The sequence below is a fragment of the Echeneis naucrates genome, chromosome 3 (assembly GCF_900963305.1).
Source record: "Echeneis naucrates chromosome 3, fEcheNa1.1, whole genome shotgun sequence".
NCBI classification, from domain to species: domain Eukaryota; kingdom Metazoa; phylum Chordata; class Actinopteri; order Carangiformes; family Echeneidae; genus Echeneis; species Echeneis naucrates.
The window spans coordinates 22986736-23004488 of record NC_042513.1 but is presented as its reverse complement, the minus strand read 5'-3'; the positions used below and the strand labels follow the sequence as shown (position 1 = coordinate 23004488).

The following is a 17753-nucleotide window of genomic DNA, read 5'->3' as shown; positions in this document are numbered from 1 at the left end:
TCGAATTTTAGTTTTAGGTTCAAACACTGCAATAAAATCTAATAAGACAGCTCGCGCATGAATCCACTTGTCAATATAGCTCCGTTTATCATTTTCCTTTTTTATTTGTTGGGAACAAAAGAACAAGACCGATTGTTCTGCGGGATTTAGATCTAGATCTGTCTTAAAGCTGTACCAATGTTTTCTTATTTTTATAAACAATACTTTACTCATGAGGATACACTTGAAGATTATCACTCAGTGACAATGTTGGTGATTTTGTTGGTGAACATCGTGAGGCACACTTTTGTCTTGGTGGAGACCAAAATAAAGCAAAAAAGGAGATTGTATATTGATTGGATTTACCAAATGGAGAGAGATAATTGGAGAGAGGCTCCAAGCTAATGCTGTGTTTTAAGTGTTTACTCAACATGCAAATAACCAACTGTTTGCTAACACCTTCAATGCGCAGCCTAAGCCAATCAAATGATAATAAGTCAATGTTGTGTTAACAGCTTTCCCACCGCTGCAAAAATAAACTGAATCAAATCCAAAGTCACACACAGTATTTGAAGTCGATTGTAACCCATAATGAAAAATGACAACCTGTCGTATGCAATGGAGCCAAATTTCCTTGTAGTAAAGTAAAGTAATTAACACAACAGATTTTATCATTTCAGTGTAAACTATATATATCTGAAATCCATTCAATTGTCATGTTGTGTCAGTCTGCTGTATCACAAGAACTACAGCAAAGAAGAAGTGTCTGTGTGTGAGGAAGTGTGGCAACCTACTGTTTATCTAATTATCTCGTTGCAAAACCTGAATAAAGCAATAGCACTAATCTGATAGATGGCAATTTAATAAAAAAAAGAAAAGAAAAGAGAGAAGAGAAGAGAGAGAAATGTGTCACCACCTTGGTCAAGTTTTCTTTTAAACTGACTTTTAACTTGGGAGGACGTGACAAAACGACGATCAGCGTTTCTTGATAAAAGGTGATTTAAATGTCATGTCAGTGTGTGCCAGATGAAATACTGATACATTACTCAAGAAATACTTTAATAATAATAAACACAACTAGACAAGATAGTTTAATTAATAACGACCACATATCTTTAATACTGTTAACGTTAATATTGGGTTTGGTGTTTTTTCTCACAAGTGAATTGACATTAATAGGGAGGCCTGTTTACCTGTTTATGATTCATATCAAAACCTGTTTTTTCACAATGCAGCACACAGTAAACATTCATTTACTTTTACTTTTTCATTCATTCATCTTATCCGTTTCCGGGTCGCAGGTCAACATTTATTTAATTAATCTAATTTCCCACAAGAACCAAAAAAGAGTTCAACGGGTTCAATGGAAAGCTAAAAGCACCAACGCCTTTTATGAGAATAATTACTGAAAACACTGATGCTTGATGAGCAGGCACTGTCATTGGACAGATTAATTTGATAGTTCAATGTGGTGGCTTTTCTGTCTGTGGTGTACAATGTCTGTCAGTCATCTAAAGTCATTTGCAGCCACAGAACAAACTGTATGTAAACTCTGTAAAATGTTAAAATTGAGAATTCCTATGGAAAGTTTTAGACAATTCAACCATTGCATTAAAAAGCTTTTGTCAGTGAGTGTTTAGGGCATTTATCATCTATGTGGTGCAGAACAATGTGCAGTCAGAATCTCTATGAAGCGGTCGTACTGCAGTGATGAATTAAATAATTAATTTTTAATATGTACTGTAGGCTTTAGGGAGCAGAACCAGTGTATTGAAATGTATATAATTTTTATTTATTCTGAATTGTCTGGCAAACTGGGGGGTCAGTTTGTTAATAATCCTTGATGGAAAAGATTCTTATCATGAAGAGTTAATGGGCGCACTGATCGTCACTTTCGACAGTCCTCCCAGCTTCCTTTGTGTCGAAGGTGAATGGACGGTAGCGGGAGCAGATAGAAAAATAAGACGGAACCCACTGCTGAGTCGACCTGCTGTCTGTTGGGGAAAATCATTAGTTCCAAATGTTTGTGCCTCACAGCCCAGCAGGTATGACCGAGCTGAAAGAACATCAAACCTAAGCACCTTAAGTGTTTGCATAACGGTGAGGGAGCCAACAAGTGACGGTGGAGGTTGGCAAAGCAGATGAGTCTGACAAGTAAGCCTACTTAGCTAAATTGCTAAGCTATTCCCTGAATGAAAGTACGCAACCATGACGGGGGGGGGGGGGGAGGGTAACAGGAGGTCAATAGAGAACAGGAGGTGCTGGTTTTTCAAATCACTCCTCACGTCAACACACCTTACATTATAAAACCCTGTTTCTTTTGATCATTTTGAATGTCTCTGCAATTCAATATCAGTGAATCAAGCCCCTGAGAGGAAAAACACCACCCCCCCCCCACCCACCCACTTCACTGATGCAGGGAGGTCTGAAGTTGCCCTCCCACAGCCAAGCGTTGGGAGATTAACACATTTCAGCCCCTCCCTCTTTCTTACCTGGCTCATCTGTCTCATCCACTCATTGTCTGTGGTTTACCATCTGCTGCATGGGAGACCACTAATGCACACTAAACTCCCCCCCCCCCCCCCCCCCCCCCACCCCGGGAGTGACGTTTCACACCTGAGGTCTATGACTCTGAGGACACCTGCAGCTGGCAAGAAGCAGAGCTTGCTCACATTGTACAATCATCCCCCAAGTTTCTTTAGTGCAGGTCAGTCAGCGTTAAAAGCATCTAATCTGTCCATTACATCACCACCAAAGGTTGAATAACACAGTCCACCTCCCAGCCTCAACAGGAGAACACAATGGTCCGTTGAAATTTATGTCTTCTAACATGTGTCTGAAATGTGAGCCTGGAGAAAAGGAGAAAGAGGAGCAGATGTGGAAAATTGAGACTTAGAGCAGCAAGTAAAACCAAGACTAAGATGACCTGGATGACTGAGAACTGTCGCAGACATACAGCAGTAACTTATTCACATCTTCTATAAATCTTCTATCTTTAATTTAATCAGTTAGTATCAATGCAGAAGAAAGACCGACGCTGCCTCTTTTGTGTGTTAAAAGCAACTCATCCTCCAACAGTTAGATTGCAGATTTGTGGATGTTATTCTGGGGACAGTAAACGGAGCCGAGCAGCACCACTGTCAGTCTTTATGTGTCCACTGACTTCTTCCTTTGCTTTTGTTATATTTACTGTTAGCGTTAAGAATAAAGTGTCACTATGGGTCGTAATAAACATTTAACACAGATGACCTTTGCGGTTGTTTTTTTTTTTTCTACAACAGTCAGAACAAATCAACAACAGGCCAAAGACTATGGCAGCAGTCTAGCAGCTCTTAATCCAAACCCACTGTCGTCTCTAGTTGGGACTGTGAATGTTTTCATACTTCAGCAACATGGCAAGTCTTGAATATGCACACGTACAAAATAACCACATAGATAACATATGTTGTTCATCTATTTCAGTGATGCACACGAAACGCAATGACAATGCACATTTGGTTGTGAAACCAAAGAAAATGTTCACAGAGATAGAGCAAATGACTCAAAGACTGAGGCATAGAGTGGATGTGTGACATTCACCTTCACATTACGCACACGCAGTTTTTTCAGCTGGCAGGGACGGTTTATCTGGCAGAGTGAGAAATCACTTATGAATTTAGAGAAGGTATCAAATTAGACCCAGTAACGCTTCCTGTGTGAGACTAACACCCTGCCTGGTGTTAAACACACCAGCATGTTTATAGACTTGTTTCACAGGCTGTTGGAAATTGGAACTTTTGGAATTTGAATGAGTTGAACTGGCTGTTTTTAGGCAGGCCACAGAAATATCAGCATTATTGAGTGAAAAGAAAACAAGGAAAGAGAAAGAGTACTCTGGATGAGCTGGATGACGAGATCAGTTCGCTGATATTTCCCTGCAGCGAATGTGATGTTTACAAATGTGCATGATCTCTGAAGTGAAAATGCTATCATCATATTTACTGATAACATTTTTTTGGGAAAGCTTACTCTAATGATTGTCAACATGAAGTGCTAAAATGTTGTCTAAGCGAACAAGAGTCAGGATATGAAATATGTCAAGACATGCAACACAATCATCTGCGTACAGTGTGGGCAGCATCACATTATATTCAGCATTTTGTCAACAGGATGTTCAGCAATTAAAATACTATTTCAGCATTTTAAATAATAGTGTTAGTAAGGTTTGAGTTTTGGAGTGTTTTTTTTTTGCCTTCTCTGTTGCCTTCGTTCATTTTTGTTGTAGTATTATAGTTCATTATGTGTGATTTTGTAAATAGTGAAATTAGGGATGTCGAGGAGATCTACCAGGGAGAGAAACATGCCATCTATATTACATTTGGTAATATAGTTTCTATACTCTGGATATTTATTCCTAGCTTGATAGCAGTTACCTTTTCTCTTTTACTGTTGAACCTTTTATGGAAACAAAACGGTTTCTTCTGGATAAATCTAATCTTATGATTTATCTTTATAATTTTAGAGAGCCACCTGACAGTGAGGACACAGACACTTTCTGCAAAAAAAAAATCACTCCCTGGATGTGTGGGGAGGTCAAGGCTGGGCGCCGTCCTCAGTTGGGCAGAAACAGCTTCAAGGATTATCGCTGCTCCTAAAAAACGCCTGGACATGGATAAAATGTATCAGCCGGTGTCATAGACACTGAAAGCTCCAGGCTTGTGAAGATGTAAAATAGGTTCAGTTGCATTTCTGCCATCTCCAAAATTTTATACATGTATGTTTATGTTTGTCTATGAAGAGACACCTGATAAAAATTCAAATCTGTTTTTTTAATGTTAAGCATTTTAACATACAATAAAAGTCTTATTGTCTATTTTTATTTCTAGCTCTGGAAGTAAAACAACAACTACCCTGCACATACTTTTATATTCAATATAGTTTGTTTCTAAAAGATTTTCACAACAGCATGTTCAGCACTTTCACTTTAAAAAGGTGTCAGCTAGTTCTTTTAAAGGTTGCTGAGCTTTGCTTCATTCCCTTATTAATGTAATAGTGATGCAATGTAAATGTGTCATTGGATTTCTTTGCCAATGCTCACTATCAGTAATGTTGATATTATAATCAAGTGTGTGATTATTTTAACAATATAGATTTTAATTATGATTGAATTATTAAATAGTTGAAAGCAGGTACAAATGCACAGTAGCCATGGTTGTTTATGAGTAGAACTACAGAGCAAAGATGAGTAAAAAGTCCTCATATTGTTGCATCGAGTCACACTCAAAGCTTCTGTGTTTCAGTAGAGGAGGAATTTCAAGGCAGTGTGTTACTTGCAAGGCATGTTGGCAGTGGACGGGTCCAAGACTTCATCCTTCATAAAAAGCTGCAGTTAGTAGTTGGGTTTCCTGGATGTGTTCCTGAATCTTTTGTTCTGAATTAATATCAGGTTATCATCAACAGAAAAAAAAAAAAAAAACCCAAAAACCTCAAACTGATGTCAAAGCTGCTGAGGTAACCTGGTGATGCTGCCACAGCACAATCTCAGAAAAGATTTAATCAAAACAATCTACCTGATGATTTCACAGGCTGTAAAGTGTAGAGGCTTAGCTCAAACTATGTCCTTCCTCCAAAAATTTTGAAATAACAGAAAAACATCTGGACCTGGTAACAGTCCACCGAGAAGCAGGCTTATTCAGCAGAGTGCGGATTATGTTCACATATGAGATTTGCACATTTGTTTTCACTGTTTTCAAAGTGAAGGTGGGTGCAAACTTTCCCACAAAGAAACACAATCAGACAGGAATTAGCTTTTCATCGCCTCTGTGTGTGTGTTTGCAACATGCATGCACACACATGTATTCACCCCTTTCTAAGCAGGCCCAGGTGTTTGTGTTTTACTGAGCTCACAGGCTCTGTACAGTTACCATTTTACAGCGATTGTGCAGGTGTGACTGATCATTCCACGCATGGAAAGAGACAGCAATCAAACAACATCCTCACACCGTCAGTATTTTCAGCTGTGGGCTAGTCAGGGAGAATAATCCACAGCTATCCCCTCCTGTTTTGGGCATTTTTCAAAGTTTACATTTTAATAATAACAGTGAAAAGACTCCACCATCTGCTCACAATGCCATCTGAGTGGTTGATGTCTATTTTTACTGTATACTTAATATAATTGGAAAATTTCTGATTAAAATGGGCTGGTCTGCCACTGGACACAATAGACAACAGAAATGGCGCCTGATGCTGAAGCACGATTGGGTAATTGGATCCAACGATCCTATAAAAGTCAGACACCAGACTGCCGAAACTTTCATATTAAGGGACAGGAAGGGGTCACGTCTTTGAAACTGTGTTTTGTTGGAGCAGGATAATAGAGTGACCGGACTTTTACGCTCTGAGGAATCTGACATCACTAAAGTCCAAATTAAAATGTGGCTGCGGTGTTGAAATACATCTATAAAATATTTTGGGGGGATTTCACTGTCTTAAATCACAACTTTACTGGTTCAAATTCAAACCAGGCCATATGCAAGCCACCTTTAACTCTCTGATGTGTCTCTTTAATAATACAAAGAATTTACAGCCATGCTGGCAGCTCGCTAACATGCTGACAATGAGGTAGTCCATAGCCTTTAATTAGCACACTAATTTAACATATTAGCAAGACGTGTTGGCAACATCTAATATTTCATCTACAGACAAAACAGAATATAAATTTAGACACTTATGATGCCGGAAAGTGAAAACATTAAGAAGATTTCTACATTCTGAAAGGAAACATGAATACAGCACCGTACAACATGCTCATGGTGACATGGGTGCTTCATGTGAATGTGTGTATCTGACTGAAAATTAATTTAAGGCTTTCCAACAGAAAAAAAAAAACAAAACACTTCATCATCTGTCACCAGTAATGTTCGCTCAACGCAGAGATGAGGATAGTCACCACAAGCTCAGCAGCTCCTATTCCAACACTTTCAATATGCAAATAAATCAACTGAGTGTTGCTCTAATGGTGGTTAAAGACGTATTTATGTGTTTTTATGTCCAAAGAAAAAAATTATCAAAAAATCTTGTTTTTGTTTTGTTTTTTTTTTTTTGGCATTTTTGTCTGTATCACCACCACATGATGCTGACCCCTTTTGAAGTTCGATTAAAGTTGCTCCTGCCAAAAGCCAAAAGTGTGCAACAAGGTAATTAGACTTAAAAGTTGAAGGACTAGAAACATACAAAAGAGTTACATGTTGTCTTATCTCAGGATGTGATGCTGCTGTTCGTGCCTTTTGTTGAGCTGGATGACTGGAGCTCTCTCCTGTTGTGGAGGATAATCAGCCAGCTGTAGTTTCCTCCAGCACTTCAGGGGTCGTGATGACTCACTCAGGCCACAGACGTCATCTTCTTCAGGACAGGTGCCTTCACGCTGCCACAGCTGCATTTAGTTAGCTTCCCTAAATAGAAAGAAAAATACATAAAAAAGCCTCAAACAGAGGAAGAGAACAGAGGAACAGTAAAAAAAAAAAAAAAAAAAGAGCTCACTTAGTCGCCAGGTTGCAATTTCATCAGTTTGCTGAAATAGAGGAAATGGTAACAGCATATGATATTTACTTTCCTGCACAAGATCACAACCTAAGAAACTGGTGCAACACTGTGACATGTTTTATTTAAATGACATCGGCTAAATGAAAACAAATTACTTGCAATATGTGCATTTAAGCCATGCTCATAGCAACAAAACCAAAGTGAAATATCAGCCAAACATGCTATTTTTCTGTTCATAGGAGTGCTCCTATGTTGTGGAAAAAAAATCCCATCAAATCCCTTGTGCACTATCTGCACAGAAAACTACCAACAATAACAATAGAGGGACATTATCTGGAGTTGGTAGAGGCCAAAGAAGACATTAAGGTGCAGTGAGTATTGCAGTTACATTCGTTGAATGAATGATAAGGTTGCTTTTGTTTTACAATTCACAAAGAATATATGTGCAGTTTGTTTTTGTTTTTTTTATCCAACACCTCACAGAAAAAAATACCTGTATTCAGTTGTCATGCTTGTCAACATTACACCAGCTTCGATAGCTTTAAGAGCCCTGGGAACAGGAACCAAACCTGTAGACCACCTTGTATCTGAATTCATCCTTCATAATATTTGTCTCCATGTGTTCTCTCAGGGAAAAGGCACCGTGGATATTTTGTTACACCTTGTACCAACGATAATGGTCCTTACTGTACAGAACCAGCCCGCCGTACTCACCCCCCTCCCCCCCGGCCCAGGGAGCCTGGTCTCAAGATGGGTAAGGGGCTCCCATGTGTCCTGCCACTCAGCTAATTGAGGCCTGGCAAAGACAAGTTGCCATGGAAGAGACTCCCGCATCTGGGATGCTACTTTTAGTCACTCTTTTGGGATCATTGGCAGGTTTGTGCTGAACATTTATATTTTAATTTTGTGCGGACACAGTAAAAATACTACTGTTGTCTGGATTCTGCATAAAATTGACTTTGGCAAGATTGTATTTCATAGAACTCATACATCATTCGTCTGTAGGCGACTTTAAGCTTTCCACACATGCACAAATGTCTTCTCATGGAGTGAGCAAGGAGGCAAGAAAGATGATAGATTCAGGTTTTTAGTTCTGGCTATGATCCGCCTCAAAAACCAAGATGATGATGGCCAAATTCCAAACTTTGAAACAGCATTTGACAAAACAATGGTCAGAGAGACTGCAAATAAATAAACAATCAAAATCATATAAACAAAAAATATTAGTCCATGCATGCAAGACTGTGGCTTATCATGACCTCTATGTCACATCGTGGGCACCCACATCTCAGAAGACAAGAAAGTAAGCTGGGACTTTTTACAATTAACTCTGAGTGTAATATTGTTAACATCTTCAAGGACAGGGTGAAATGAACACCTCAATATTCAAACCCATCCACCAAGTTTCATGGCAGGCCATCCAAAAGTCAAACCACAAACAGCTGATTATCTGCCAGTTTAAAAGAGATGAAAAAAGCACCAGCACCCGGATTTGTTTGATCCATCACATCATATCCAGCCTGTATGTGTTGTGCAGTATGTACTCAATACCATGATGGTCCCTAAGGGAGGGCCGGCTGCCCTGCTGAGTGTTTTCACTGAGTCCAGACTGCACGTCCTCCAGGTTTCAAAGAGAAAGGATAATTTTCTGTACTCTGTACCTGCAGAGCTGAGAGCCATCAGTCGGATCATCTGATGTTGGAACCAACCAAGACGAGTCAGACAGGAGGACGTGGTGAGCTCATCCACAGCAGAACAACAAAGACATTTTAGTGTATAGAAATAAAAAAAACAACAACAAAAAAAAAAACAAAAAACACACACACACCTTCAAAGATGAAGGTGTGTGTTTACTGCAGTTCTGGTGCAATTATGCCAAAATCATTTTGATGCTAGACTATCTAACCCTGTCAAAGGCTCTTGGTACGATCCAGCACATCATCCACTGTTATCTAGTCAACCCTATATTCTGGACACAATACATTGTCTGAGAAATTGGCCCTCACCTTGGCAACCATTTGAAAACATGTTGTCTGGACAATGTCATGATTTCATTTCATTATTGTAATGAGGCTGGTCTTGATGTAAGCCCATTTTGCTCAGCATATTGACTATGTCAGGGATGAAAATCCATAAAAATGCTTTGTGGATTTGTCTCTGAGCAATGTTCTTTTCTCCCCATTGCTTTAAATACAATCCCGATTCACTGAAAACCAACAAAGTAACTTTTTGGACACGGTGCACACATTCAACATGCCCAGATAAAACCAGGTTTCCACTTCCTTAAACCGGGCTACAGTGCACATCAGATGTTAAAGTACATAAATAAACCCATCATTTTTATCCCTGAATTTATTTTTCCATACCAAGTTGAGAAACATCTATTTAATCAGAATTACAGTACAGATTTCAAGCTCAACATACACCAAGTAGTTATGTATAGCTTGGCATTAATGAGGTTTGATTTGTGGATCACCAGATAAAAACTAGCTTGTTAATGTTTCTGAATACACAACTGTTCATTTGGGGTCGCAGATCCTCCCGTGGACATTGGCTTTGTGACTGCACTGATTCAGAACGAAAAAAAGGGTTAACTCTACAATCGCAGAGACAAATGAACTTTACTCAAGTGAAGTGAAGGTTTAGCAAAAGCAAATTCATCCGCGCTGAAACACTGCTCAAACTTTCCTTGTTCTCATTGTGTGAAAAACGTTGATGTGGACTACAAACAAGTTAAGAAGTTTTTCTCTCTTTACATCTGTGCGCATGCCGGTGAAATTCGATCCATCCTAATCTCCGCTCATGTTGAATTGTTCTGGACTACATTGATAGTTAGACTTCAGATAAAAGATGAAAACAATATAGTGACCAAAAGAGGTTTGACAATATTAAAACAGATTAGGAAAAGGTGGCTTTGTCTGGCTCAACAGGTGAACTGGGCAGTGTGACTCACCACAGTTTTATTATTCAAATAGATATTTTAATATTAACAGCAGGTCTGTAGTTATTCCTGTAACACCACTTTTGATTTTTAAATTGAGTAAAAATCTAAATCACATGAGCACACTGAAGTATGTGAGAAGATTATTCACATTTTTGCTGTGCAATCTGCTTTCTGATATAACAATTTATCTCATCGAGGTTTCTGTAATTTCAGCCGAGAAGTTAACACATGCAAACATTCAGCTTTATGTTCAGTGCAGAGGAAGATAAATGTGCAGGTGGCACGAATCACTGTTTCAAAATGTGGGATGGTGATTCAGCGCTGCATGTGACAATTAACTTTTCACAAAATGTTCCCAATTCTGAAAACAAGTTACACTTTTTTTTTTTTTAAGGTAGGGCAGCTTGGTTAATGTGGTCCAGATAATGCTGTACATGTACTCGTTTTCACTTTCTGAAAATGAAGGCTATTAGAGAAGAGAAACAAACAAACAAACGTACAGTTGTTTACAGCATGAACAACACGGGCTCATGTCAAAATTAGCTCCAACAATCCAGGCATGAGGGACATTAAGGCAATGCAGAAGATGGGATCAGCAAGTCCCATCAATCATTCACGACAGCAGGCATGACTCTGGCAGCATGATGGATGGCAGCGGTGAAATGAGACAGAGAGGAATGCACCCAACTCCCAGTTCGTCGCACTAAGTTTATACTGCCACACACCAGCTCCTCAGCACTTCATGATTAGCATTAATAAAAACTACAGTAAAGGGGGTGGCCCACATGTACGGTGGGGGGAGGACTTTGCTACACAGCACATATATTATAGAGCCAAACTGAACGTTCGATACAATCATGTCTGTCACTTAAAATGCTGGAGAAGTGGACTCTTGCATTAAGAGTTAAGTTCCGCAGTTATATATTATGAAATCAAAAATATAATTAAATGCACAACAGGCTTCATGAGGATCTACTGGCGTCCAGGGCAGCAGCAGTAACACAGGGACAGCATTAAAGGCTTCACAAAACAGAAGCAGTCAACATTGTCAAAATTACCAGGTGGTGATAATTGCACTGGGAGACAAAAATAGTCTGCTTTAAGCAGGATGCTGTCACTGAAAGCAGCTGTGGAGAAAACAGCTCAGAGTCAGACATGCTGGGCTGTCGTGTCGCCACCAGCCCAATAAACTGACCGCAGAGTTTAACATGCTGTTCTACACACTGTTAAAGTCGACACACTGCAGCACACACGCAGCACAAAGAGGCCTTGACTGTTTATTCACTTAATCCAGTTTTCAATTGCAGTCTATCTGTATAATGGGGGCGGATGTGTGGGGTTCAAAAATGACTCAATATTAAAAACAAATCAAAAACTGTGTCAAGTCCAGGATAGAAAACTAAATCTTTCCTTTGCATCCTGAGCAGGAAAGAATTTGAATATGGAGAAAGGTAATTATTAGGCACAGAAAGGCAAAAAAAGGGGAAATATGACATTTCATCTGCGTGCACGCACACAAATCTCACGTCTTTGAAGAAAATTTGGTAAATAAACCATATCAAATTTACATTGGAATATTTCAGTTTATAAATATATCACTTTAATGATCCAGTTGGTGAGACTTGAACCACATATAGTTTGATTCCTGACAAGAGGACCTTTGCCACATCACATCCCTTCCACATGAAACTAATATAAAGGTAGGAGGTAACATTGCCCTTTAAACTCAAAAACGATTAGACTGCTAAGTTTTGTTGATTTCACGGTCTCATGAAAATGAAGGCTACTCCTTTTTTACTGATTTATGGCGTTAATGTTACTTTACAGATTTTAACCAGTGAACAAATTCTTGCTTCCTTCCTGTCACCAGTTGATAAAGTCAGGCATAATATATTATTCAGCTGAGATTCACACAAAAGTAAGGTTTTCTGTTCACAGGCGATGTATATCCGTCACAAAGACATTTCTGAATTACCACTCATTATATTTGAAAAGCATACACATGATTTTGACCTCGAGACGTCGAGGAGAAACATCTGGAGAAAGAATTTCTCTCCAGACTCTACTTTTATCAGGTAAAGTTCGTTTTTTTTCTGAATATTCATGAAAAAATAATTAGCAGAGCTCTGCAGGCTAAAACAAACAGACAGTTTGCTAGACAATCACAGGGGTGGTTTGATGGCGTATTGTATTCAAACAGTAATTATGTCCTTAAAATATAACATTCGTCTTTCAGCAGGAAACCCAACCCCGTCCTCACTCTCCTGCCACAGCTCACTTCCACCATTACGAGCACATTTCGTGGCTGGCTGTGTCATCTTGCAAACCCTGGATTTGACAACAACAAATACTTTATAAATATTTACCTCATTTAAATAAATTTCATTTTCAACCGAACCTGCCATGTTTATGACACTGCTGGGTTAAATGCAGCTGCAGACTCTTGAAATGAAACATGTGCTGACTTGGCTGTGCCAAGAGCTACAGTGCATGAGACACATGCAGGCTCAACTGTATTCAACATGTTGTCTTCTTCTATTCATAGGTTCCATGTCTGGGTAGAAATTCAGTTTTAGGCAGACGTGACTCAGTCATGTAGCCTATTTAATAACCAGACAGTCATTAAAATCATGCTGTGTGAATTTTATAGCAAAACATAAATAAGAGAATTACATTTTACCCTTTCACTTAAGGGTTGGCAAGTTTAATTTGATCAGCTATGATTGTGCGACCATATTGTGTGATTGTTATGCGGATCTCTATCTAGTTTCTCAATGCAAAATTCAATTTATCAGTTTCAGTATTTAGTAAAAGGAGTGAAATTAACACCTTTATCTTTTTACTCTGAATGATTTCTTTTGTTTTTAGTGGTTGGCCCTGTTTCCCCACAACAAGAAGGTTGTGGGCTCGATTCCCCACGCAAGCTGGAAACAGTTAAGCAGTAAAAGATGAACGAATGAATGAATGAATGAATGATTGGCTGCTCACAGTTTATTGGTTGTCTAGGTCTGCCACCTGCTGGCTATCCAGCATTACTGTACATTACGTATTTAAATAAGTGTCAGATGAGAGCGAGTAACAAATGCATTCAGTCTGAAAGCAAATTAAATTTGCTTTTGATTTTTATAATCAATGCAAATATGTGTATCCACTCACAAATACGTGTATTCATTGTTATTCGGTCTTATTTGATTTTAAGTCTTCAGAAAGATGTATGCTTACAGTTTGACACAGGAACTCTCTCAATGTCTTCTGCTGAAAGTGCAAATCATATCTCTGCTTATCTACAATCTAACTTTAAGGTCTTTTCGTCTGTAATAGGCTATTATTACTAGGAGGACAGTCTGGGTCCAATAAATTACACAACTGTGCTGTGGAAACTCACAACTTAAATTGGACTTAAACTTAAAAAAGGACTAAACCCCTAAAAAAGAAGACTTAAAAAAAATTACATATTTGTCACACTTCAAAATGCTCTATCTTTAGCTGGATAATTCTATATTAAGTGTATTTGTCAAATAAGAATTTGAATCTTTGAATCAATAAAATAAATTAATCGATCAATATCTGTCTAAGCTGGAGAACCCGGGGGAACCCACGCATGCGCAGGAAGAACAGAAAGCCCTCAGGCCTGGGAATCGAACCCAGAACCACCATTCCAAACTGTATGATAAAACTGGAGCTGCGTCCAAAAGCACCAAGCCTCTTTCTCTAAAACACCAACAACAATAATCTAAGCTTTAACTTAAGATTATTATTTTGTTTTTTCGTGCTTTCCAGTTGATCTTGTCAAACCGAAGCATCCGGCGCATGCGCAGTGATCGCCCAGGGAGACGGAATGTTCTGGCTCTCGACCGGAAGTACCGTCGGCCGCCGCAGAGAGGCGAAACCGGAGCAGAGACAACGACTGGGGAGACGAGGAGGGAGCCAGCGGCCCTGTGGCTGAGCTTTTCTGGATCTCAGGCGGAAGAAGCGTCCGTTATTACAATGACCAGTGGGTATCGACCTATATTTTGACTGTAAGGCATCCATGTACTTCACTCGATTGCATGTCGTCTGTGCTCGTTGTTTTCTTCCGCTCGGTAGCCAACGCCGGGTTCCGGCTATTTGCTGAGTGAGGGGTTGGGGGGCTAAATAACAAATCCCATAACGTTATTTTAAGAGCATTAATGTTGTAGGGTTTTTTAAGCACACACAGAGACCTGAAGCAAGCGGAACTATTAGATGTATCTGGACTAAGCGTGTTGTTGGAGTCACGTAGCTGTTCGGCTTTGTGTGTACGTTGTGCGTTTGTCAACACGGACGGGTCGTCCAGCTATTAGTCTGATCCTCGGCCTACAGTCGGCACAGACGCGGCGCGGCGGCGTTTGGACGTGAAATCTGCCTCCGCGGTGTTCGGGATGATAAGCTGGTGAAGTAGTAAGTCATTTTAGCTCTCCTAGCTGCGGCTCTGCCTTCGGTGCTGGTCCGTATTTACCTGACTGGCGGTAGAGGAGTGCTGCTGTCCCGGGCATGAAGCTGCTCTGGAGCGCCCCCCTGCCACGTCGCTGCTCGCTGGTTTTCAACCGGCCTCACCTCTGAAGTCGTATTTACTGTACACACTGTCAGCCTGGTTGACACTTAATGCCCCTGCCTGCTCTTTTGTTGCATTTGGCGTTTAAAGCCATTTAAAGGGTAATTCTCAGCCCCCCCCCTTCTCTCTCTCTTCTGTCTTTACTTGCAGGGGGAAACCAACGCGAACTTGCACGGCAGAAGAATGCCAAGAAGCAGAATGAAACCAGTAAAGGGAAGAGGGGAGACGATGGACTGTCCGCTGCTGCAAGGAAGCAGAGGTAGGCAGCAGTCTGAAGACACCAGAGGCTCACAAATAAAGTGGGATTTTTTTTTGTTGTTGTTGCTGCAAGCTCAACATGCTTTCATGCATTTGTGTGGTTTCAACTACAACAAAAAAAGTTGAAAAAGTAGTACAACAGATCTACTGCTAATGTGATATTTTTGCCAGAGGTTTGATTGTAGGTAAACATGAAGTGTATTCTCTCTTGAAATCTCCTCAAGGGATGCTGAGATAATGCAGCAGAAGCAGAAGAAAGCGGATGAAGCTGGGAAAAGTAGTACCAAGTCCAAGTAAAGAATGAAGTCGGAAATGAATTCAACTCAAGTGTTTCAAGAACATCCCATGTTCAGCATTCTTCCTGATATTTATGAGAAGGGATCTATCATTTTTGTCAATACTCAAGAATCTAGGATCCTACTTTCTTCCCTATGGAAATGACATTGCTTGTCGGATTTGTCATTTTACTCTGTGAAATTATGTCTGAGCAAGTTAGCGGTTGTCCCACGTTGGTGCAGCATGCAGATGAGCATCAGTGGTGTAAGCAGCAGGACAAAGATGAACAATTCTTGACACAAAACATCTACGTAACAGTTGTGTATTTTTGTACAAAAATGTCCCCTGCCTGTTTCAAATAAAGTGTATCTTTTTAGTTCATGCCTGTTTGAGATACTTTCAGTGTTTGTTTAAGTTGTATCTTTGCACTATATGCACCATTGTTGTGGGACTGTTGAAAGGCAAATGCATTACATTTGTGTGTAATTTGCATAATCTTTGTGGAATGAGTTATAGTCTGCAAATCAACAGTTTAAAGCATTTGTGCAGCTGGTATTTGAATATTATTTTCATACTTTTCAGCTTGTGAGGCCAGAAATGCATTTAAAAAAAAAAAAGCTTGTTTGGAACATTTCGTTCTATGAAATGGTGAAAAATGGCGGTATGGAACATATAATTCCACTCTGCTTAAAGAGCACAAAACATTTCAGACATTAATCGGCATTCACTACATTTTCAACATAATCTATCTACTAAATAATCCAGTTTTCCTTGATCAAAACAGGGAAACAGGTTTTTATGGAAAGAAGTGTATCTTTGTTGAATTTGATCAAATGGTTCAAGTAGATGAATTTAAAAAAGAAACATCATAGCTATGACATTGTGCTAAGTTCTATACAATCAAGTTAATCAAATTGATGAGACAAATGAATCAGCTCATCTGGAAAAATACAGTAGGACATCTTGGACACAACACTGGAAACACAAATCCATGCCAGACTCCTTCAGCAGCACTAACTTTGTACTATTGTTTATGGCATTGGCTCAGTTTATGACCATTCAAGGACTCAGAGGTATAAATTTACAAAGAAGTGGCATTTACAAGTGCAATCAGAGTCACATTCAACATGGGAACATCTTGGTATTTACTGTGAAGAGAAGAGAATAACACCCTGCCCACATAAACTTGTGTTTAAGGAGCAGATACATCTGCGCTCTGTTTCTGATATATCTGTGTTGTGTAACACCGGAGCTTGCCAGACTTGCTGTCATTAAACCTTAAACGCCAGCAGGCTCTTACAGCATAAGTAATACTGTGACCACCAGGTGGAAGCAGACACCATGGTGATTATGAAAACAGTATTCTCAAGGGTGAGCGTTGGATTTATTCACAATGGCAATGCAGTGGAAATAGTTTTTTTTTTTTTTTTTTTTTACTGGTTTGGTCTCTTGAAATGACATCCAGTAAAAAGGGTCATGAATCAGTTTGAGTACTTTTTTCCATTTCATGCACCCACACGTCCCTAAAAAAACACTTCTGTTGCCGCACCCTTGTGTTATGACTGATCCATCAGCATGAGCACAAAATCTTTATTGCTGATATTTTATAATGTTCGCTTAGCCAGTAAGCTACAGCTCAGCTTATTTATAGTCAATATGCCGCCTGTCTACTTACTGAAACCCAGCAAGTTTGTGTCCCAAGATTACAGGGTGTATAATTAAGCCACCAGTTTAGCTTTCTTCCATCTCAAATAGCAGAAGTGTGGTTGAGGAGCTGAATAGTGATGAGGAACAACTGCAGAATCAGCAGGGTGCTTAAAAAAAAAATTCTGGAAAATTCCAACCTTATCATGCATGATACCGTCCATTAAATTCAGACTGACTTGTCCTTAGGTCCGGGCCAGTTTTCTCCCAGAAAGCAGACAAAAGACGCCGTCAGCTCATCTAATTAAATTCATACAAGACGCTTCATGTCTTCATACTCCCTCAGCTGTATTTCTTGACATGTGCACTGTCAGCCTGGATAAGGCGAATCTACTTAAAACAATTGTGGAGACCAGTTTTTCTAAAAAAAAAAAAAAAAAGAAGTAATGTTTGATAAAACCTTGAGTGAATTTAACTTGAAAGCTTGAAGGGATAGAATTGTTTTAAGTTCAATTCGCTAAAAACAAAGCTGATTAACCTTAAACTGAAAATCGTCGA

General features: G+C 39.4%; 1 protein-coding gene across 1 annotated transcript; it reads left to right on the top strand.

Annotated features, from left to right (window-relative positions):
- The first annotated feature begins 14285 nt into the window (after positions 1-14285).
- Positions 14286-15933, top strand: serf2b (small EDRK-rich factor 2b). Its single transcript, XM_029497959.1, has 3 exons — positions 14286-14438; positions 15168-15276; positions 15500-15933. The coding sequence occupies exons 1-3, from the start codon at positions 14432-14434 to the stop codon at positions 15570-15572; spliced, it is 189 nt and encodes a 62-aa protein (XP_029353819.1). The 5' UTR covers positions 14286-14431; the 3' UTR covers positions 15573-15933.
- Positions 15934-17753: the final 1820 nt, after the last annotated feature.

What these genes read in the sequence shown, in the direction of transcription:
- serf2b (XM_029497959.1), top strand. An exon ending in GCTGCTGCAAGGAAGCAGAG is followed by an intron (nt 15,277 to 15,499) that starts GTAGGCAGCAGT and finishes AATCTCCTCAAG; the next exon opens with GGATGCTGAGATAATGCAGC.